A 21336-nucleotide genomic window follows, 5' to 3' on the forward strand; every position below is an offset into this window, starting at 1 on the left:
AAGCTGCTGGCTTTGAGGATGGAGGAAGAGGTCATGAGCAAGGAAGTCCAGGTGGCCTCCAGGAGCTGGGGAAGGAGGGAAGCAGATTCAGTCCTAAAGGCCCCAGAAGGGGCGCAAGCCTGTGGAAACCTCGATTTTAGGACTTCCGACCTCCAGAGCCATAAGACAGGAAATTCCATTTTGTTTGTGGAAATCTGTTACAGCAGCTGCAAGGAACTCATATGGGCAGGCGCGCCCAGTGCCAGGCAGAGCACTGGCCTCCCTACCGTGACTGGGACCCCAGGGAAGGGGGGGCCCTCGACAGCATCATGCAGCCCGTCTGACTCTCCAGAGGGCTCCTGACCCCGGACTTCCGCGAGACAAGTCAAGCAAACCCCCCGTTGTGTTTAAACCAGCGTGCATTGGGCTTTCCATTTATGGCAACTGAGTCCTAACTATACCCCAACCTGGTTGTAGCATGTCACCCGCCACCCCGGGGTGCCTAGTGTTCCCACATCCTTGAGGGTGGCGCAGGACTGACATCCAAGGTCTGTTTTCACAACAAAGGGGACTAAGCAGACGGTCGCAGGTGGAAAGGCCTCATGCCACGCTGGTGACTGGCGGCTCCACGCACAGGGTGGTGAGGAAGGGTCCGCAACCCCCTTGCCTCCAGGGCCCGATACAGAAGCTCAAAGGGAAAGTGCGGGAAGAGGTGAGTGGTCTCGAGGGTGGAGAAAGGTGCGGTCAGCACGGCGGCTGCAGCTCAGGTCAGGAAAGGGAGTCAGCAGCAGGCAGTGCCCAGGGCCACTGCGGGTGCAGGGTCTCTTGCTGCCGCCCAGGCCCACCTCTGCCCTCCCAAGAGAACCAGGCCCAGAGGATGAGTCAGAACTAAAAAAAATATTTCATTTCATTCTGAATAAAAAACGGAACAGACAGAACTCTTGGAAATCCTGAAACAATGTCATTGCTACGGCAAAATTTCACAGAAATCATCGCACAGGGCGTGGGGGGCAAGCCCAGGCCCCGCCGGCTACGACGGCCGCCTCTCTGGGGGGGGGGGGCGGCCACAGAGGGGGCAGCAGCCTGGGGGGCCAGAGAGGGGCAGGCACGGGTGGTGGCTGTGCCCCCGGATGAGCCCCGCTGGGTCCCCAGGGTCCAGGCTCAGAGCCTGGCCTCCAGCTGCCACGGCAGGACAGCAGCCGGGGCTGGGAGGGTCGCTGGTCCTCAAGGGGCCTCCTTGCGGGCGGCCTTGCGGCTGTGCACGCCCCACATCCCGCGCTTGGAGTGGAAGTGGTGGTAGAAGTTCCGCACTCGGAGCCGCTCCACCTCCAGCCCTGCCTGCAGGACCCTGGGGGGGGAGGGCGAGTCAGGGCTGCCCCTCGGCCCAGAGGACCTCTGGGGGGTGATCCAGACTGGGGGTACGGGGGTGAATGGGGCTGCAGGGGGAGAGCATGCCTGTCAGGGCTGCCCCTAGACTACAGAGCCCTGGGGGTGGGCTGGAATGGAAGAGCTCACGCCCCTGGCCCAGGGCCTGGGGTGTCAGGGCTTCCACTACTGTCCAAGCCCAGCAAGAGGAGAGGGACCCAGGAGAGGCCTGCAGGGTCTGGGGGCAGAGCTGGTTCAAGGGCTTCCCTGAGTCTGTAGGATCCTGGAGCTGGGAAGGGGTTTAGGAGCTCTCTAGGCCCAGATCTGGGGGTCGGAGGGGGAGGAAAGCAGAGTCCCGTCAGCACGTGAGGCCCCTCCCACCCACAGGCGGAGGATGTGGAAGTCGCAGTCTCCGCTGGGGGGAGGCGGTCACCTGTCCAGAAGTTCCCAGTCCTCGCCTCCCCACTGGTCCCGGAACTCCTCGGTGTTCATGCCGCCAACGCGGTCGAAGTCGGACTTGTAGATCCCGAAGAGGCCGAAGCCGTTCACCTCCCAGTAACCTGGCGGGGATGGGGTGCCCTTCAGACGCCAGGTCCTGCAAGCCCTTCCTCAGGAGGGCTCCTGGGGTCACTCCAATGTGTTGGTCATAACCTGGGAGGCCTGTGCATGACTTGGGTGTTGGAGAAGGTTCCTAGGGGCCGAGCACGGTCCTGGGCACTCTGGGGTCCTAGAGGCCACAAGGAGTCCCAGGCGTTATAAGGGGCATTGATGGGGCCCTAGGCCTCCCTTGCGGGTTGGGAGGCCCCCGGGGGCCTGGGTTTTGCCCTGGCATGGGTGGGACCCCTGACGTTACCGAGGGGCATTCAGGGCATTACCGTGAGGGTCCCCTGGCGAGCTCCCGCAGCCCAGCCGCATGACCACAGGCGCAAAGGCCAGCTTGCCCTCCACGCAGTGCTTGCGGATGCCATCCAGGATGCTGGGGGGGAAGTGGATGTGCAGGTCGCAGAGGAAAACGATGCTGCTGGCGTCCTGGAGACAGCGGGGAGGTCTGAGCCTCACCCTCTCCTCCGGAAGGGCCCCCCCCGCCCCCCATCTCATTCTCTCCACCCACACCATCCTGCCCACGCACCTCCACCGCGGCCACTCCAGCTTGCAACCCCGCGGAGCGCTCAAAGTTCCCGCTTCGCCTTAGGTATTGGTATCTGGGGGAGGAAGGGGATATGGGGTGGGAAGTCATAGCCACCCGTTTCTGGGGCAGGAAAACCCATGCCTGTCCGGGAGGAGGGAAGCTGCACCTGGCCCGCCCCGGGAGGTGGGGGCCGTTACCTGGGCAGTGGCGCCGCGCGGAGGGCCCTCTCCACATCCATGTCATCGCTCTCAAAGTCCACCAGGATGACACTGAAGCGAGAGTCCCCTGTACGGATGTGCAGCGCAGCCATGTCTGCCAGGAACTGTACCACCCAGCGCGCCTGGTTCTTCACTGGAGGAGGATGGGGATACTGAACCCACCTGGACCCGACCTGGCGGTACCCTGCCCAGGACCGGTGGCACTCCCCCCCTCCCCATAAGGCCTGCTGGACAAGGCCCCCCACCCCCCACCCCCCCACAGTCCCAGGTGGCTGGCCGGCCAGCCCCACTCCCACGCACCTGGCACGATGAAGTGCACCATCACATCCTGGCGCCAGGCCAGGCGCAGTGGCCGGCACAGCTCCGGGCGGCCGTCGGGGTGCACGGAGGCGGCTGGGGAGACAGCTGGAGCGGGCTCAGGACTCTCCCCGTCTCCATCTGTGTCGCCGGCACGTACCCGGGGCAGGCGCAGGAAGACGTACTCAGACAGGCGCAGCCGGCGCCCACCGCGCTCCTGGAGCTCCAGCTCCAGGAGGAAACGGCTTCCCCGCGCCGAGTCCCGGCGCTTCTCCACGTTCACGATGCGCAGAAGAGCGTACCGCCTGCGGGGCGGGACCCAGTCAGCCCCCTCGGGCTCCGAGGCTGCGCCCACGACTCCAACCCCATTCTTCCCACAAGCCGCCCCCAGCCGCAGAAACGAGGTGGCCACTCAGGTGACTTGGGGTGGGGTGCCGCACGCCCCCCGTCCCCCACCACACCACAAGGCCTGCTGGGGAGCTCCCTTCTCAGAAGGCAGGCCCACACACCGGGGCTCCCTCGCCGTGGGGCAGCCCACAAGGGAGGCGTCCCCAAGCCCAGGCCAGTCCTCTCCTCGGTGCCACCACCCCTGTCCACAGCTGCATGCTCAGAAACCTTCAGGGGCGCCCACGGCCCACAGGCCGAGGCTCAGACGTCTGAATTCTAAGCCGGTAAACGGTGTCTACCTTGTGGCCTCGATACCCCGTCAGGTTAGATACGCAAGCTGCCCCTTCCCGTGGGGTCTTTGCCCTAGGTGTCCCCTGCCTGGATGCTCGCCCCAGGCTCCCCGCCCTCCTCTCCAAGGTCCTGGGTGCCTCCTCTGAGAAGCCTCATTTTTGCCCCCCGAGCACCAGCGCAGGGGCTGCCCTGATCTCTGGGGAAGAAGCCTCCGGGCCTTCCGCCGCTGGCTCTTCCCCAGCCCTGGCCTGGGAAGATAGGGCCCTGCCCTTGACTAGGTCACTCTCCCTTCTGCCGCACGTCCCCCCCATCCACCTTTGCAGCCAGTATCCCTCACCCTCGGAGCCTACCGGTGTGACCTCCCAGGGGTCTAGATTCCTCCCTTCACCCCCTGCCCATCCCCACCATGCTCTCAAGTATCAGGGACTTTCTGCCCCAAACGCTCTGGGTCTGTGCTCTCATTCCTTGGGGCCACCCACACCCTTGCACGGCTCAGGGAAGGTGGGGCTGCAGCCATGACCTTTCTGCTGGACAGGCCCCCTCATGCCCATGGGACGATGAGCTGCTCTCAGGAAGCTCAGAGCCAAGCGCAGGCTTGCCTTCTCAGCCACCTAGAATCAATCTACCCCAGCCCCTGCCAAGGGTCCAGACCATCCCATTGCTGCCCTGGACCAAGCCTGTCAGTCATGGGCTCCCCCTTCCACCCCCTCCTCTCCAACACAGCCACATGCTTGTCTATGAACCAGATGGGCCAAACCTGCGTCCTGCTCCAAATTGTGCGTATCGGAGGCAAGAAGAATGACTCCTGCACCTGGCCTTCAAGGCCCATGAGGCCTGTCCTCTGCCCACCAGCCTCCTGGCCAGCCTTTGCCTGTCTCTGAAGGTCCTGCCCCTACTTAAGGACTCAGCACAGCTCTGAGAACCCCTCAGGGCCTCCCCTCAGGTCAAATTGGGGCCTCCACTCTCCAACCCCCATACCTGCTTGGGGTGGAGACAAGACTGGATTCCTGGGGCCTGGGGGAGACCAGAAGGGCCAGTGGGGCAGGAACCCTGAGCCCTCCCCTGAGGACCAAGACCCCAGCCAGCGAGGTGCCAGTGGGGAGAGGGATCCAGGGGTTCTTAGCTTGACCTTCGTGCGTGTCTCTATCTGCAAGAGACCTGGGTGGCTCAGATCCATCCTCAGGTCCAGGTCCAAGGTAACAGGTGTGGGGTTTGGAGGTGCACGACAAGGGAGCCAGCCCTGGGTGATGGGAGAAAGGCTCCTAGCACAGGACGGGGGCCCTGAGCAGTAAGGGGCCCCAGAAGGGTGAGAAGACACTTCCGGGGGGGCGGGGGGGGGAGGGGAGCGTGTACCATTCCCAGAGCAGTGCCCCATTAAACCCTGGGGAAGTCTGAGAGTCCCATGGAGGCCAAGGCCGTCCATTTCCATGCGCGCCCCTCCCTCGTACCCTCCATGGCGCGCGTTGAGACGTTCCATGTACTGAGCCACCACGTCCACGGCCTCGGCCTCCTGCAGCTGCAGATTCCCGGACACATTGCAGCGCAGGTCGTTCCAGTCCGAGCGCAGCACCTCGAAGTCCACGCTGCCCACGCTGAACGTGCGCTGCCAGTTGACAGCGTCCTCCCGCCAGTGGCCGCGCACCGCGCCGGCCTTCTCTTCGCTGTCCTCCAACGCAGCCTCTTCGCCCTGCGCCCCTTCCTCGTCGTCCCCTTCCTCCTCTTCCTCATTCTCCCCGGGCACCTGGGACAAGCTCAGGAAGGAGGTCACGGGCTGCGCTTCGGACGAATAGTTCGAGTCCGTGGTGGGGGCCGTGAGTCCCGGCTCGCGTGCCTGGCCCTCTCGGCTCCCCTGGGTGGTCGGCGCCGGGGCCGGGGGCCTCAGCTTTGCAGCCTGGGGGCCGCCGGTCCTGCGGCCTCGAGCCCGGGGTGGGCGTGGGCGCGCGCGCAGCTGCACCCTGGGTAGGGGTCTGGGGCGCAGGAAGACGCCAGGGAAAGGTGGCCGGGGAGGGCCGCGTGGGCTGAGCGGTGCCGGGGCCTGGGGCGGGACCCGCAGTCCCGGCCGCACCCGCGTGACATACACCTTCGGGGGCCGCTCGGCCGCGGCTGCTGGGCGGGGGGGAGGTGCACGTCCCCAGAAGAGGGGAAGGGGGCGGGCGGCCCAGCTCAGCGCCCGTGAGCGCCGGGGGGTCGGCCGGCCCAGGGGGGCGGGAGGCGTTGGCAGGGCGGGAGTGGCCGGGGCCTCGGTGGGGGCCGCGAGCCGGCGGCCGCCCTGCGTTCCGGGCGCCTCGGTGGGCTCCAGACCGTCGAGCAGCTCCCCATCGTCCTCGTCGTCCAGGAAGTCTGTGGGCAGCGCGGGTGGGGTGAGCTGCTGCGCCAGGGCGGGCCCAGCCGAGGGGGTGGGGGGCGCGGGGGGCACTCACCGTCTGGGTTGAGGAAGAGGAAGGCTCGGCGCTGCACCTCCTCCTCTTCGTCTTCCTCCCCCTCCTCCCGGTCCATCTTCATGTATTTGTAGAACCCAAACCTGGGGCAGGGGCGGGGCGTCAGAGACCAGGCTCGGCCAAGGCCCCGCCCATTCTTCCTTGGGCACCACCCACCCACCTTTCCAGATACAGCGGCGACTCGCGGTAGAAGCACTTGTTGTCCGTCTCCATGTGAGTCAGGCGTGTGTGGTCATTGGGATAAACGAAGGACAGGTACACCTGGGGCGGGCAGAGGGCTCAGGTTGGGGCGTCTTCCAGAGGGCCTGGAGGAGGCTCCGGGGACCCTGGGAAGAGGGAGGCCTGGGTCTCAGGGAAGACCTTGGTGAGGGGCACTTACAAACTGCAGTCCCTGGTATCTTGCGATGGGAAAGTCCTTGACGACGTAGGTGGGGGCGTAGGTGCAGGGCTCCAGCACATTCTCCAGACTCCAGGGCTCCACCCGAGGCGCTACGGGAGGCGTGGTCACATTGTGACCTGGAACCCCTGCCCTGCCCCACCCCGCCCCCCACCCCACCCCGGGGGTCCTCCTCTCACTGAGGAAGAAGGTGTCTCGGGGATCGGGCCGCAGCATGTCAGCTCTGGGCTCCTCCTGCAGCAGGCGCCCCCCAACGTGGCTGGCTGGAGACTGGGGCACGTGGGCCACGTGGTCCATCTTCAGGGCTGACTCATCTAGGGGCAGAGGATGTGTGGGGACCCCAGGAGTTCCTAGAGATCCCTCCTCACCCATATCCAGACACCACCCCAAAGAGACCGCCCATCAGGAGCCCTCCCCTTTCCCCACAGAGGCACTGGGCTCCGCACCTGTATACAGGGAGATGTGAGCAGAGCCTATGACCTCGAACTTCAGACCCGGCAGGAAGGCTCGCCACTGGGGGTTGGAGAGGGTGGTCAGGGCCAAAGGATGGGGGTCAAGGTGGGAACACAGCTGGGTCAGGGAGGAGTGAATCTTCCCTGACGTGGGGCTGGGGAACTAGTAGGGGCAACCCCTTCACGGATGCAGGAAGCTTGGGGTGGGGGGGGTGGATGGGAGAGCAGTCCTGAGAAGGCACAGCAGGGAAGCTGGAGAGGCCTAGAAGGCTGGGGTCCCTGGAGGCAGGTGAGGATGCCTTTCCTGACACCCTGGGTGCTTCCGGACCTTCTGGTTATGGCCTCTGCCCCCACCTCCCCCCGGTTCTGCAGACACTGCCCTTCTGGAGGTCAGAGCTGGCCCCCCAGCTCCCCGCTGGACCTCCCCATCCCCACTTCCCCCACTTCTGTGGCTGTGCCTTCCCAGTCTCCCTTGCAGACTCTCCCTCCCCCACCGCTCTCATGTTGGGCTTCCTGGGGGCTGTCCCAGGCCCTCTTCCCTTCCCAGCTCATCCTCGGCCCTTAGTCACTCCCCCGGCTTCCACAAGATCACCCCAAATCTGCATCTGCAGTCTGGGCCCTCTGCTAAGCTGAGCTGGGGTGATACCCACCACACACAAACTAGACACCTGCAACCTCCCACCACCCCCTAGCCCACCCTGGTCATCACCCCACACCCAGCCAGGCTCAGGCTCTCAGTCGCTGGGCATCTCCCCCCGCCGCCTCCCCACCCTCCCCCGGACCTTCCACTTCTTCTATTCCCACCTCCCTGGTTCAGGGACCGATGGATGGCCACCCACGAAAATCCCTCCCAACAGGCAGTGGCCAGAGGGTTTTCCCTGAAATGCAGATCCAGTTGCCTCATCCTTAGGAGGAAACCCTGCTGGATCTGGCCACCAGACTGCTTGGAGTTCCAGAAGACTCCAGGTGGTTCCATTCCTCTGCTGTTCTCGAGACCTGGAATTCATCTTTGCACCCCAGATTCTCTCCCCACTGGTCTCCCTGTGAACGTCTCTCAGCTCTCGAGAATCCGCTCAAGGGTCGCTTCCTCTGTGAGCACAAGCCCCGCCCCTGAGCACCTGCTTTGTCAGCTAGATGGGAAGCTTCTCTGGGGGGGCGGGCGGGGTCCACATCGTTGTCCTGCGGGGAGTGGCCGGAAAGAGGAGGGCAGGGCAGGGGAGGTGGGGTCTCCAGAAGCCCTCAGAGGGCAGCCGCACTCACGCCCACTTCCACGTGGTCCGAGCCGCGGTCATCCTGCTTGTGCAGTAGCTCAAAGTAGTACCTCCGGGAGGCCATGAGCCTGGGGACAGGAGGAGTGAGGGGGCGGGCCCGCCGTGCCCCAGAAGCCCCAAACAGATGGGGAGCCTACAGGAGGCGGGGCTTGAGGGGGCAGCATAGCAACAGCGGCTTCACGCATGCACGTGTCACCCAGTCCTCACACACAGACGCACACACGGGTACGCACTCATGCACACACTCCCACAGTCACTCACCGCCTGGGCTTGGACACCTGGGAGCTGAACTTGGTGAATTCTCCAGGTGCTGTCCACTCCGAACCAGTCTGGAGGGTAACAGAGAAGGGGCAGGGGGCTCACCCTCTCCTTGGGGCACCAGCCCCATCCAGTCCCCACTCCTGAGAAGCTGGAGGGGACAGGTGACCAAGCCGCAGGAGGCCCACGAAGACAAGGGGTGTGGATGGAGGGGCTGGGCTGCGCGTGGGGGTACCTTGCCCACAAAGGCCACCAGCTGGGCACCCGCCGGGCTCTCGGTTGGGCTCAGCCAGAACTCAGAGTTGTCATCCGAAGCCACGGAGAACTGGACATCTCCTAGGCCACAGGACAGGGCTCAGGGGTCGGTGGGGGCTTCGTGACACCCTGCCCCCCAACACCCCCGTCCCCGCACCATCTCTCGCCGGGTGGATGAAGCCGAAAATCCGGAGGCCGTAGTTCTTCCACTTGGGGGACACAGCCAGCTTCTTCACGGTGGTGCGAGTCTGGGGGGGCAGCGGCCTCTGACGTCAAGGCCCCCGCCCGCCTGCGGGCCAGCCGCCCCCCACCCCAGCACTCACATGAGGGAAGAGCGGGAAGTGCAAGTTCCTCCTCAGATGGCCCACGGCGCCCCCGCACCAGTCCTCGAACACGTGCAGGTTCACCTGCCCCTTGTACTGGGGGTGGGAGGAGGGCTTACCTTCTGCACAGCTGCCCCCGCCCTCCCCAAGGCCGAGCCGCTGAGCAGAGCTCACCTCCTCCCGCCACGAGGGCGCCTGACGGGTGAGGTTGAGCGACAGTGGCCTTCCAGCCCCCCAGGGAAACAGCGCGTCTGGGTCCCGACCTTCGGGCTACGGGAGAGAAGGGGCACCAGGGTCAAAGCTGAGGAACGTGAGGGCAGGAAGAAGCCCCACAGCCACACGCACGCGCACCAGACACAGCGCGCGACACAGCCCGCCACACCCGCCGGCTCACTTCACAGAGATCCCTTCCACGTGCAGCCACGAAGCCCTGACTCCATCACGCCCCGGCCGTGCACACCCACCCGAGCAGACCCTTGGCCACCCCACGTGCACCACATGCGTCCACCCAGGCTGGGGCCACGCTCCGTGGTGGAGCACAGCGTGCTGCTGTGTCCTCACGGCCTACAGGTCCTGAGGCCACCGGCACAGGACTGGCCTTGGGTCTCGTGTGTGCTGTGGTGCTCTTTCCCGCAGCCCTGCTCACCACCCGCTCCTCCTCACGGCTCTCGCTGGAGTCCTCTGCCCTCTGTGTGGACAGTGCAGCCCGGATGCCCCGGCCATCTGTCACACCGCTCAGCTTCTCACCATCTGTGGGCGGCACATGAGGCGGGGCCGGGGTCAGGCTCTCCAAGGCCACAGCCCCTGCCGCTGGGGTCAGCTGGGGTCAGGATGGCCGGTGGTGTCTCCACTGAAGCCCTCCCTCCCCACGTCTGCCCCTTCGTGCTGCCCGATGCCCCACCCTACAGCTGGAAGTGCTCTCGGCTGGGCCCTTCTCCCACATCGCCCCTCCGTGGGGACGGCCCCTGCCTGAGCCCCCCCGGCCTCTCCCAGCGCCCCCGGCATGAGGGAGCGGCCATGTGTGCACATGCTAGCGCATATGCTTGCACACACACACCCGTGGGGCTGTTGTCATCAGTGACTCTGCCTCCAGGAAGGCCCCCAGGATTGCTCTGTGCCCTCAGCACTTTTCCTGTGTGCTGGAGTGTTTGGTGTCTGACTCCTTTACCAGAACTGAGAGCCAAAGGTTAGTGCTGGAGTTTGTTGTCAGGTAAGCTGGCACTGTGGTCTTGAGGCTACGCCAGCCCCGGCCCATGGCACGTGTGCCACCTGCTGCCCTTGAGGCCAGGGCTCAGGACCAAAGGAGCCCTGGTACCCACCTGGGCAGAGGAGGGATTGGCACTCTGGTCCAGCTTCCAGAGGACATGGGGCCAAGGCGGCCCCGGAGGGAGACTGTCCCCCTGCGGATCCCTTCTGTGGACACCTCTAGAGCTTGGCACCCCCCTAACTCCCCACGCCTGGGGCAGACCACCTCCACACCCCTGCCTCCCTCTGCTTCCCAGACCTCCTCCCTAAGCTGTGGGCCTGGGGTTCCTTACCCTGGGATCTGAGCCTCCGAAGGCAAGGCTTCACTGTGCGCCACGTCTGCCTCCCCTGGTGCTCCCATCCGGGGACCCCCCGTCCAGGAACCCCTCTCCTCCAGGGCCAAGCCTGGCCTTCAAAGTCTATGCCCGTCCCTCGATCCAGACCCCAGGAGCTAGATTCCCGGACTGACACAGTTGGCCTGGGCCCTTTCTCTGGGGGAGGGGGCTGCCCGCGGTCTCGTGCCTGTGAGGCTCTGGTGGTGCCTGCCCACTTGCTTCTCCCCCCCAGTCACTGTCACCTGTCCAGCTGGGAGGTGAGCCCCTAAGAGGCTCCCGGCCAAATCCCCACAGCCTGGCCCTGATGCTCCCTGCCCACAAAGGTAACTCTGTGGGTACTGGGAACCTTCCACAGTGGGGTCCCAAGCCAGGATGCCATCACTGCCCTGCAGGGGCTGAGCCCCAGCACAGCGAGATCCACACGGGCCTCCTGCCTCCTGGCTGCCAGCACCTCTGCCTGCGCAGGCTGCTGGACCCCGGGAAGGTAGCCTTTCTGGTGCGAGTGAACACAGTGCTGACAGGACAGTCAGAAGGGCCTCAGACATGTCCAGCTGCTCAGCTTCCCACAAGCCCTGCCCTGGTGGGAGCCCAGGTAGCGGGACAGGAGGCGGGGCTGCAGCCCCAGGGGCGAGAGCCCCGGCTGGGTCTGCTCCTGGCAGGAGCTGCTTGAGGGTTTGATCTTCCATAACCTTGAACAGCTCCTGCCCACCGAGGAGCAGCAAGGACAGCTTCCTCGCTGGTCCAGCTGAGAGCAGAGGAGGCCTCAGAAGTGGGGTTCCCACACCTCCGCCCCCTCGCGGTTGCCGAGTTAGGCTCCCCGGCTGCCCGGGAAGTCAGGCTAGGGACGACTGTGGTTGCTCAGAAAACACAGGGCAGCTGAGCAGGAGGCTGGTCACGTCTGTGTCACTGGGTCACGCTCCGGGGTCCTGCCTTATTTGATGGTAGCTGGGGGGCCTCTATGAGGGACTGAACAGTGCTGGGGGCCCCTAGAGGGTGTGGTAGCTGTGAGATGCGTGGACTCTGGGGGTGGGGTGGGGTGGGACAAGCCTGTGACCCCTGGCCTGGGGTGTCTGTGGTGCCAGCTGTGGGGCTGAACAGGGAACTCTGGACCCCTTGGTGGGGTGGGCCAGGACTTCATGGGGCAAGATCATGGTTCTGAGTCTTTGGGAAGCAAGATTCTCACCACCCATCCTAAGGACACCTCTCTTCCTAGAGAAGGGCCAGGAGCAGCTTGGCTGGGACCATCCCTGCCCTGAGGTGCTTCCTTCTCTCTCTCATCACCGCCCCCCCGCCCCCCCCAGCACTCTACTCCTCCTCTTCCAAGTGTGTGTCAAAAGTCACCACCTCCAAGAGGCCCTCTGGGATCCCCCTAGCTAAAGTGGCAGGACTCCTCCCCAACTCTTCCCCACATCGCTCACCAGGACCTGATTGGTGGGTTCACTGTCTGTCCCCACTAGAGCGTGAGCTCGAGGAGCCTGGGAGAGTTCACTCCAGGCCGTTCGGTGCTCCCCAAGCTGGATCCCTATCCCTATGCCTCACCCCGCCTCAACACACAAGCGTCTCAGTCCCTGATCACAGGTTTACCTAGGGCACCTCCTCCAGGAAGCGTTCCAATTGCAAGGGTCAGCTCCCTCCCGCCAGTCCCCTCTCTCTCCGTCCTGAGGTTGGGTCTCTGCCCCTCCCCAGCAGATGCGAAAACCGAGGCTCTGCTAAGCAGGCACGTGTCGGAGGCGCAGCCAGACTTGGCCTCTCGGAAATCCCAGCATGCAGGGCCCGGTAGCGGAGATCTCCCCAGGAGCCCACCGTTAACCCCGTCACTCACTACCCGCTCCAGGCCAGACCCCGGCATCCGCCGGGGTTCGGGGACGCTCCCCAAGAGGGTCGCGCACGTCACTGCTGACGTCATCGGCGTTCTGGCCGGGCTGAGCCGAACCGCGCCCCCTGCCCCAATGTCGCCGAGCTGGGAAGGGCGGACGGGGTCTCCGGGCGGGTCTGACCCACGCCGAGGCCTGGGCGCAATGGGAGGGCCCGGGACCCGCGTTGCTCGCGACCCTCACCGCCCCCCGCCCCCAGGGCGCGCGCCCCCTCCCGTACCTCGCCCGTAGCCCAGCCGCTGGCGCAGCGCGCGGCCCTGGCGCACCAGGCTCAGGTGCACGTACGTGAGCCACGCGGCGCAGGTGAGCAGCAGCAGCAAAAGCAGCAGCTTGATCTGTTTGCGGATCTTCTTCACCGGGAACCACGGCATCGCGGCCGTCTCCGCCCCGGGCCGCGCTCAGCGGCACCGCCGCGGCCCCCCGCTCCAGCGCGCCCCGCGCCGCGTCCCCCGGCCCTGCATGGCCCTTTGTCCGCCGCCCGCGGCCCCAGGGTGCGGCCGCGGCCCCGGGCTGCCCTTGGCCGAGGGCACGGGGTGGGCGGCGGAGCTGCTGCCGGCGGTGTCCCCGCCCGGCCCCGCCTGGCCGCTCGGGCTCCAAGCTCCTGGGGGCCTCGGCGGGACGGAGCAGCAGCCACGCTGCGGTGCTACCCACCGTGAAACGGGCCCGGCCACCGCGCCGCGCGAGCCAATCCGGGCCCGGCCAGCCTGAGGGGAGCCAATCCACGGCGCGGGGGGCGGGGCCGGAGCGTTAGGGTGTGCCCGCCGCTGGTCTCCACGCAACGCGCGCGCATCCACCTGGGCGCGCCGGCCCGCGCAGCGCGGGGACGCGGGGTCCTGGGGTTGCGGAGGACCCGGGATGCGGTGTATGGGGAGGTGTGAAGAACCGGGGACAGGGGTCAAGGGGCAGAGAATGCACGAGACAAGGAGTGGTGCATAGGACCGGGGGACATAGGGACTCGGGGTCACGGGGTGTAGTGATGGAGGCCGCGGGAGGAGCAGGCTATGGGTCGGGGGACAGTGGGGACACGGAGAACAAGGGTGTAGGGACGCGTGATGGGGAGACACTAGGAGCTTGGGGAACGTGAGGGGAAGGATGCGGGCAGCCTGGGCTTGCAGTTGGAGTAAGCCTCCTGCTAAGAATGCGGCCAGGAGGAATGGGGCTCAGACAACGTGGGAAGAAGAAAAAGGAAGTTTGGGGGAGAGACATAGTGGGGTAGGTGATGATGGTGGGTCAGGGGGGCTGGGGGCGCGTGGAGGGTCTGAGGAGGGTCTGAGGGTCCCTCAGACTGAGGAGGGTCTCAAAAGCACCTGGCTTCACCCTGAGGGGCATGCGCAGCCACCAGAGGACTTAGCGTGGAGGGCCAGGGTCTGAGCTGGCTGCCAGGCGGACAGCGGCAGCGGAGGGGCGAGCTGGCGGCCTCCACTGAGGGCAGGGTGAAGATGGAGAGGAGGTGCCCCGGCTGTCTGGAAGGGGGCGGGAGGGAACGTAGCCCTCCTGTTTCTGACCTGAGCCTGGGGTCCAAGGTGTGGCTCTTGCTGAGCTGGAGGTGGGAGGGGAGTGTGGGCCGATGCTGAACTTTGCCCACTTGGTTCCCATTCCTGCCTGGGCCACTGCCACCTCTGCCTGCCCTGTCGTCTCCTCCAGCCCTCCCTCTGCCCAGCTGCCCGGCTGACTCCTCTCTCTGTCCCTTCCTCCATCCGTTAAAGTTTTCTGTTACTGTGTAACGAGCCACCCAGCATCAGGGTTGTAAAGCAACTGTTAGTTAAGCTCCTGGAGTCTGTGGTTCGGGACTTTTGACGGGGCCCCGCAGGACAGCTCTCCTCTGCCCCAGGATGTCTTGGGCCTCAGGTGGGAAGACGTGACCAGCTGGGGGCGGCGACTCCGGTGGCTGGGCTGGACTCACCGGGAGACCTCTGCACCCTCGTGTCAGGGCCTTGGCAGGGACGGTTGGGCTTGGCCAGGATGATTAACCAGAGCACCAGGGTACGGCCACTCCAGGGCAGCGGCCTCTGGGCTCCAGCAAGCAGGGCAAAGCACCTGGAGAGTCACGGCATGCCAATTCTGCCACACGCTGTCATAGGCCACCCAGCCTTGAGAGGAGGGGACGTGGACCCCACCTCATCTTGGCAAGATCATCCAGGAAGTTGCAGTCTTAACACGGCCACACTACCCTTTTTTCCCTTTTATTTTGACCTCGGGGCATAGAATCAAGTTGGCCACTTTCCGCCGTTCTGTCGATCTGTCATCTGTCCTGTGAGCAACACCTACATCTCTTCAAACCTTCCCCCACCCCATTCTTGTTTTTTCCCCTCCTCCAATCCCCTTTCCATGTCCATGTTATCTGCACATTCATTAAGATATACATCACATCGTGTGTATTTTAAACATATATCAATAGTTTTGTGCTGTAAATCTCATTGTGTCTCTCCAGACCTCATATATACAAATGTATATCTCCGTGTTGCCGTGTGCGCACTGCTTTCCCTCTGCCCCCTGGTCCTCCACCATGTGCCCATTCAGCCAATAGATACCTGGGGTCCTTGTGAGCCAGAGACTTACGGGGCACAGTATCTAACGAGGCAGATACGGTCCCTTCTTTCATGGAGTTTCTATTTTCCTAGGCAAAGGCACACGTGAGCAAACAATAGTTTCCAGTGGTGATAAGTGCTGTGAAGACAATAAAGCACGATGATGGCCTAGAGAGAGGAGGGGGAGGGTTTCTTCTTCCTCTTTTTTTTTTTCAAATGTTGGGTTTTTAAATTTTATTTAATTAATTTATTTATTTTGGCTGTGTTGGGTCTTCATTGCTGCACGGGCTTTTCTCTAGTTGCAGCGAGCAGGGGGCTACTCTTCATTGCGGTGCGCGGGCTTCTCATTGCGGTGGCTTCTTTTGTTGTGGAGCACAGGCTCTAGGCACATGGACTTCAGTAGTTGTGACACGCGGGCTCAGTAGTTGTGGCTCGTGGGCTCTAGAGCGCAGGCTCAGTAGTTGTGGCACACGGGCTTAGTTGCTCTGTGGCATGTGGGATCTTCCCAGACCAGGGATCAAACCCGTGTCCCCTGCATTGATTCTTAGCCACTGCACCACCAGGGAGGTCCAGGGGGAGCGTTTCTTCTGCTAGAGTGATCACTAGAGGTTCACTGTTTTGGGAAGTGACATCTGATCTGAAACATAAACGAAATCTTTAGAAAGCAAGCATCAGAAAGTGGGTGCCAGGGACTTCCCCGGTGGTGCAGTGGTTAAGGCTCTGCGCTTCCAGTGCAGGGGATGCGGGTTCGATCGCTGGTCGGGGAACTAAGATCCCACATGCCGCAGCAGCACGGCCAAAATAGGTAAATAAATAAATATGTCGATTGTCTTTAAAAATGCGAAAAAAAAAGAAAGCTACTTGAACGTTAAAAAAAAAGGAAAGTGTGTGCCAGGAGGAAAGTGTTGGGGACACTGTTGCCTGGGAGGCTCCAAGGTCTCTCTCGGCCTGGAGGCCAGCAGGTGGATGAAGGGCAGGGGGCAGAGAGTGGGTGAGAGGCAGGCTGCCTCTGCTGGACGCGGCTGCTCCGTCAGCGACCACGTGTGGCCACGACAGCCTTTTCAGAGAGTAGCAGCCACCACCCACTGCGGTGTCTCCAACTTCACACAAGTTCCTTTTTTGCCCAACTCGGACCCAAACCATACAGGGAAGGGGATCTTAGGAAACGTATTCCCAGCTTAGCAACAGAATCCCTCGCAGAGAGGCTCCTTGGCAACTCGGCAAACACACACACTTCTACTATTTATTTATTTATTTTTTGGCTGCTTTGGGTCTTTGTTGCTGCGCGTGGGCTTTCTCTTGTTGCAGCAAGCAGGGGCTACTCTTCTTTGCGGTGAGCGGGCTTCTGTAGTTGCAGCATGTGGGCTCATTAGTTACGGCACGTGGGCCGTAGAGCGCGTGGGCTTCAGTAGTTGTGGCATGTGGGCTCAGTAGTTGTGGCACGCGGGCTTAGTTGTTCTGCGGCATGTGGGATCTTCCCGGACCAGGGATCAAACCCATGTCCCCTGCATTGACAGGCGGATTCTTAACCACTGCGCTCCAAGGGAAGTCCCACACGCTTCTACTTTAAACCATTCTTAACTTCCAAATAAAAACAAAGGCAAAATTATGCTTCTGCTTAATATGATGCAAGTATCCTGGCTAAAAAGAGGCTAATCTCTCCAGAAGAGACTGATGGACGTTTCACATCACTTTATCCATCTTTGGGTGGTACTGACTCTAACTGAACAATATGTTCTCTTTAAGAATGTTGAACACTTGAACACTCTCAGAGAGAGTGTGTGAGCATTCATAACAAACACTGGGATGTGAGGTCAGCTATTGTTAACATACGTTAGACAGAAGGGGTGGGAGAGGAACAGGGAGGAAGGAGGGCGGGTGGAACTGGTACAGGTGTACCTTGCGTGAAGGTAAGGATGAGGTTCTCGTTACTACGGCAGCCACGTGGCGGTAGCCGGCGCCTGCGTCCCCTGCGCACTCCACGTCCCCGTGTCCCCAGCCACCACCTCAGCTGCTCATGGCTCTTTGTCTGATGGAGTGACCCCAAGGGTCTATGCCTGTTTTGGGTGGTTCTAGTTTTCTGTTGGTGTTTACTCCAGGACCAAGGGGCACTCAGAGACACCCTGGAGTGTCTCCTGCCTTCCAGACGTCGCCTGCTTACCCAGCTCTGTCATGAAAGCTCAGCCCCCCTCTATGACCATCATCCCCGCCGGCGCCGGCGCAGTGAGCTTCTGTCGATGCCCTGGTGTGAAGAGCCCCCAGTGGCCAGGTGGCTGTCAGCTGCAGTCTGACATATGCCCCCTGGTGGATGTGCTCTAGGGCTTGCCTGGGACTGAGGGGATTCTAGGATGTGGGACTCTCAGTTTTAAACCTAGGAAAGTCCTGGCAAACCAGGATAGCTAGTCACCGTAATGCACCCCTCCCTTGGAATCTGAGGCCACTGGACAAGCAGAGCCCAGAGTTGCAGGGATGGGAAGCAAACATTTCACTGGTGGACCCTTTGGGTTAGTAGAACACTGCTATTCCTATCTCTTGAGAGCTGGTACCGTGGACCTTGGCTGTGGGGGACCCCATAGGTTGCTGATTGAGAGCATTAGCCCATCTCCATAGTCACGTCTCACAAGGGCCATTCCACCCTCTGTCCACCGTTCTACCAGGCTGGCTGCTTCGGGGAGATGGGAACATGCAGGACCGGTGGACTCCATGAGCACGGGCCCACGGATGCAGTTTACCTGCCGTGAGGTGAGTGGCTGGTCGGGAGTCGTGCCGCGTGGAGGATGGCATAGGTGGATGCAGCTTTCTGTGAGCCCATGGGGAGCGGTTCTGGCAGAAGCACTGCAGGCAGGGAAGTGTCTACTCTCGGACGAACGAGGCGCTGCCCCCAAGCCGCTGCCCCTGGGAGGGGAGAGGGGCTAGTGCTGGTCTCTGCGTCTGGCAGTTGGGCTCTCGGCAGTGACAGCAGCCGGCTAAGCCCTGGTGGGCGGATGTCCAAGTTGTGACGCCGTGCAGAGCCTCCCATCCCCCGCCTCGGCCACTTGGCTCATAAACCGACTGGCCAAGGGCGAGAGGTGCCGGGGCAAGAGGCTGACGTGCCCTCAGAATGGCCACCTTGTCCTCCTGATGCTAAGGCCCTCCTCAGCTAAGGCAGCACTCGTGCGACACAAATTCTTTATACTTTGTTCACACCCAGAGAAGTCCGTGTGCATACTTTTCCCCAGACGTCCTCGTCACCAGTTTTCCAATCACATCCCTTCCTAGTGTCCGAGCATCCAGCCAGCTGGAGAGCTAGTCACTGCCCGTCCCCAGGGTAGGTCTCCGCCTCTTACCTCGTCCTGCAAGGCGGCATGAACAGCCAGGGCACTGCTTGTCCCTCTCTGAGGGCTCACCCTCATCTCTGTCCTGCAACCCCCTGACCGTCCACGTCTGGGCAAGGCCCACAGCCCCGTCTGTAAGCAGGCCTGAGCTCCTTCCTTCTCAGGCACCTGGTCATCGGGAAGCCCCGCGAAGCCTTGCTGCAGGTTGGGAGGGCTGAGGCGATGCGACGGCTACCTGGTCACGCTCGTTCATGACTCTCATGTGACTTCCTTGGGCCTCCGGGGCCTGCTTGAGAGCAATCACATACACGCCACTTCCACTGACAGGGCACCGCCGTGCGCCCGGCCATTCGGCTCGGGGGTCACACGCCCGCCCACGACGGCAGCTCTGGCGGTATAATAACCGCGGCTCATGGCCAAGCGCGTGGTACCCAGGCGGTTATCTTCAGAACGTGGCAGAGCTCTGTGACACCGCGGGGCCACACTCAGGCACCTCGGGCTCTGCTGGGTGGTGCGGCCCCTATGGCAGGGTGACCTGCTGCCGGGCTGCCTCTTCTCTGAGCCTCTCAGCTCCAGGGTCAGAGTGGTACAGCCACACGGGGTGAAAGTCACCTCCCGGGAGCAAGACACGTCAGGCATCAGGCCTCTTTCTTCCTGGTCGAAGGCACTGCACGCAGCCACTTGCCTGCGACTTGGGGAGGGACGTCTAGGTGTGCACTGGGCTGCTGGACCCCTAGGCATTTCAGAGATGGCCTGGGCTTTTTGTGGAGTTTACCTTGCACTCTGGTGTATGTTTGTCCTACTGAGGGTAGTTGCTACGTTCTGGTCATCGAGTTCGAACAACGTGGCATCACCCATGGAAGGACCAGTGCGGCAGCTGTGGGAGGGACCAGTGGGCCAGGTCCCCAGGGACTTGGTGTGACGTGGGGTTGCTGTCTCTGAGGGAAGGCTGTGGAGGGGTGTTGCTGCCTCTTGAAAGCCGGCTCTTCCGACAGTCTCTACTAGCCGGGATGGAAAGACCCATCGCTCGATGGCTGGGCTCCCGGCTGGGAACTAGTGGGGCTTTGCTTCAGCAACGAAAGCACGTCAGGAACAGCGGCTGCGGTTGGAGTTGCCACCTGACTAGCTTTGCGGTCATTATCTGTCGTCTGCTGCACAGGCCCAGTAGGAGAGGGCTGTGCTGGGAGTCCCCCTCCTGGGCCCTAGGTCCTTGCCGTGGCACCGACCTCTGCACTCCCGTTGGGGAGGCCTCACTGCTTTGCTTCACTATCTTCCTTGGACCAGGAGGTCCTGGCGGCTTCCCCTCCGCCTTCCCCACTTAATAGCCCTCCCTCGGCGGGGCAGGAAACCAGCATGGGTTCTGCCAGCTGCTGCGTGTACCCACTCCGATGACTGCATTCTGGAACGGGGGCTGACCACACATGGGTCCAGGGGCCCCTGGACCCACCGTTAGATAGACATGACCCAAACATTGTGGATCACCTGAGCGCCGTAAGCCGCTGCTCTGACTGGTGGTCACAGGGGTGGTTTGGGTACCCTGAGAAGCCTGAGGTTTTGCTTCCCCATCCTCAGACACCTGGTAAGTGTCCCTGAGGGGCCTCAGAGGAAGGCGCGGAGGAAGATTCACAGTACCTTTTTGGTCGAGTGACAAGGTCCTTCCTCAAGGGCATGGGCCTCACCCTCATCCAAGGAGGCTTTGGGTCTGTGGACCAGCTCAGCCCGGGAAATTGGTCGGGGGTCTGTGGCTTTCTGTCACGGTGATTTAAGTCAGGCTTCTTGTCATGGACTGAACGTTTGTGTCCCCCCTCCCCAAATTCACATGCTGAAACCCTAACCCCCAATGTGATGGCGTTTGGAGATGGGCTTTGGGGAGGTAACTAGGGTTAGATGAGGCCATGAGGGTGGGGCCCTGGTCTGATGGGGTTAATGCCCTTACAGGGAGACACCAGAGACCTCACGCGCTCTCCACGCACACCCCAAGGAAAGCCCGTGTGCACACGGAGGTGACAGCCACCTGCAGCCAGGAAGAGGGTCTCACCAGATGCTGACCACACTGGCTCCCTGATCTTGGACTTCCAGCCTCCAGGGCTGCAAGGAAACAAATGTTTGTTTATGAACAAATTGGACTTACGGTGCTCTCGGAACGGGACTCTTTCGTGTGGAGCAGACTTACTGTATGGGTTTGAAGGATGAAGACAATAGAGGTAAAAGACCCTTTTCATCGCACCGTGTCCAGGGTACATAGTATCAACGTAACTTATGGCTGTTGACGCTGCCTGTGATCACCTGGCCGAGGTGTGCTTGTCAGGCTTCTCTGCTGTAAAATTACTCCCCCTCCCCCTTCCATCGTGTGCTTTCGGGGAGGAGGTCCCCATGCACAGCCTGCACTTAAGGGTGGGGGGAGTCCAGCTCTCCCCGCTGTGGGGTGGAGTGTTCACAGGATCTATCTGGAATTCTCAGCATGGGAGATTTGCCTCTTCTCCGTTTATGAACTTGTTCCATCATGTATGTCAGTGTGATCACATGGATACGTATTTTATGCTTCGGGTTATGGTACAATATTACTTTGTTGATTTTGTTTCTCAAGTTATTCCAGCTCTGGCTGCTGGGAACTCTGTCAGTTGGCTCCTGTGTCCCTTTGACTCACCCCATCTTCGTGTTTTTTGTTTTGTTTTTTTTGAGCACCTCCTTACCTTCCGGCTACCAGATGCTCCAGGCTCATCCTGTATATTTCTAGTTCCAGTCCTAGGGTCAGCCATTTCTTCAAGGAATTCTGGTTCCTTCCTTTTGTTAGAGAATGGTCTTAGAAACCCAGATCTGGGAGATAGATGTGTTCATTGCTGCTGCGGTCTTGTTTCTTTGGGCCCCCTCAGCAGACAAAGCAAAGAAAGATACGTGCGTGCCAACCTTGCATACACACACGTTACAAATATTCCCGTGTGTAACCACCTGTCTCTACATTAAACGAACGTGAGTTCTC

At 62.1% G+C, this 21336-nt stretch overlaps 1 protein-coding gene across 3 annotated transcripts; it reads right to left on the bottom strand.

The window, feature by feature from the left end:
• Positions 1-896: 896 nt before the first annotated feature.
• On the bottom strand, positions 897-13082 carry B4GALNT4 (beta-1,4-N-acetyl-galactosaminyltransferase 4). 3 transcript variants are annotated; one of them, XM_060019627.1, is made up of 20 exons: positions 12735-13082; positions 9707-9810; positions 9235-9330; positions 9061-9156; positions 8895-8985; positions 8718-8818; positions 8486-8553; positions 8214-8292; positions 6948-7014; positions 6681-6815; positions 6484-6593; positions 6265-6365; positions 6087-6187; positions 5115-6006; positions 2992-3293; positions 2671-2824; positions 2474-2546; positions 2220-2373; positions 1778-1904; positions 897-1327 (listed from the first exon to the last, which is right to left on the bottom strand). In XM_060019627.1, the coding sequence occupies exons 1-20, from the start codon at positions 12883-12885 to the stop codon at positions 1204-1206; spliced, it is 3126 nt and encodes a 1041-aa protein (XP_059875610.1). In that variant the 5' UTR covers positions 12886-13082; the 3' UTR covers positions 897-1203. The 3 variants fall into 3 exon arrangements, with proteins under 3 accessions (XP_059875610.1, XP_059875609.1, XP_059875611.1); XM_060019626.1 differs by having other exon boundaries at positions 9061-9330; XM_060019628.1 differs by having other exon boundaries at positions 9061-9330; positions 9724-9810; positions 12735-12859.
• Positions 13083-21336: the final 8254 nt, after the last annotated feature.

The sequence above is a fragment of the Delphinus delphis genome, chromosome 8, assembly GCF_949987515.2.
Source record: "Delphinus delphis chromosome 8, mDelDel1.2, whole genome shotgun sequence".
Classification (NCBI taxonomy): domain Eukaryota; kingdom Metazoa; phylum Chordata; class Mammalia; order Artiodactyla; family Delphinidae; genus Delphinus; species Delphinus delphis.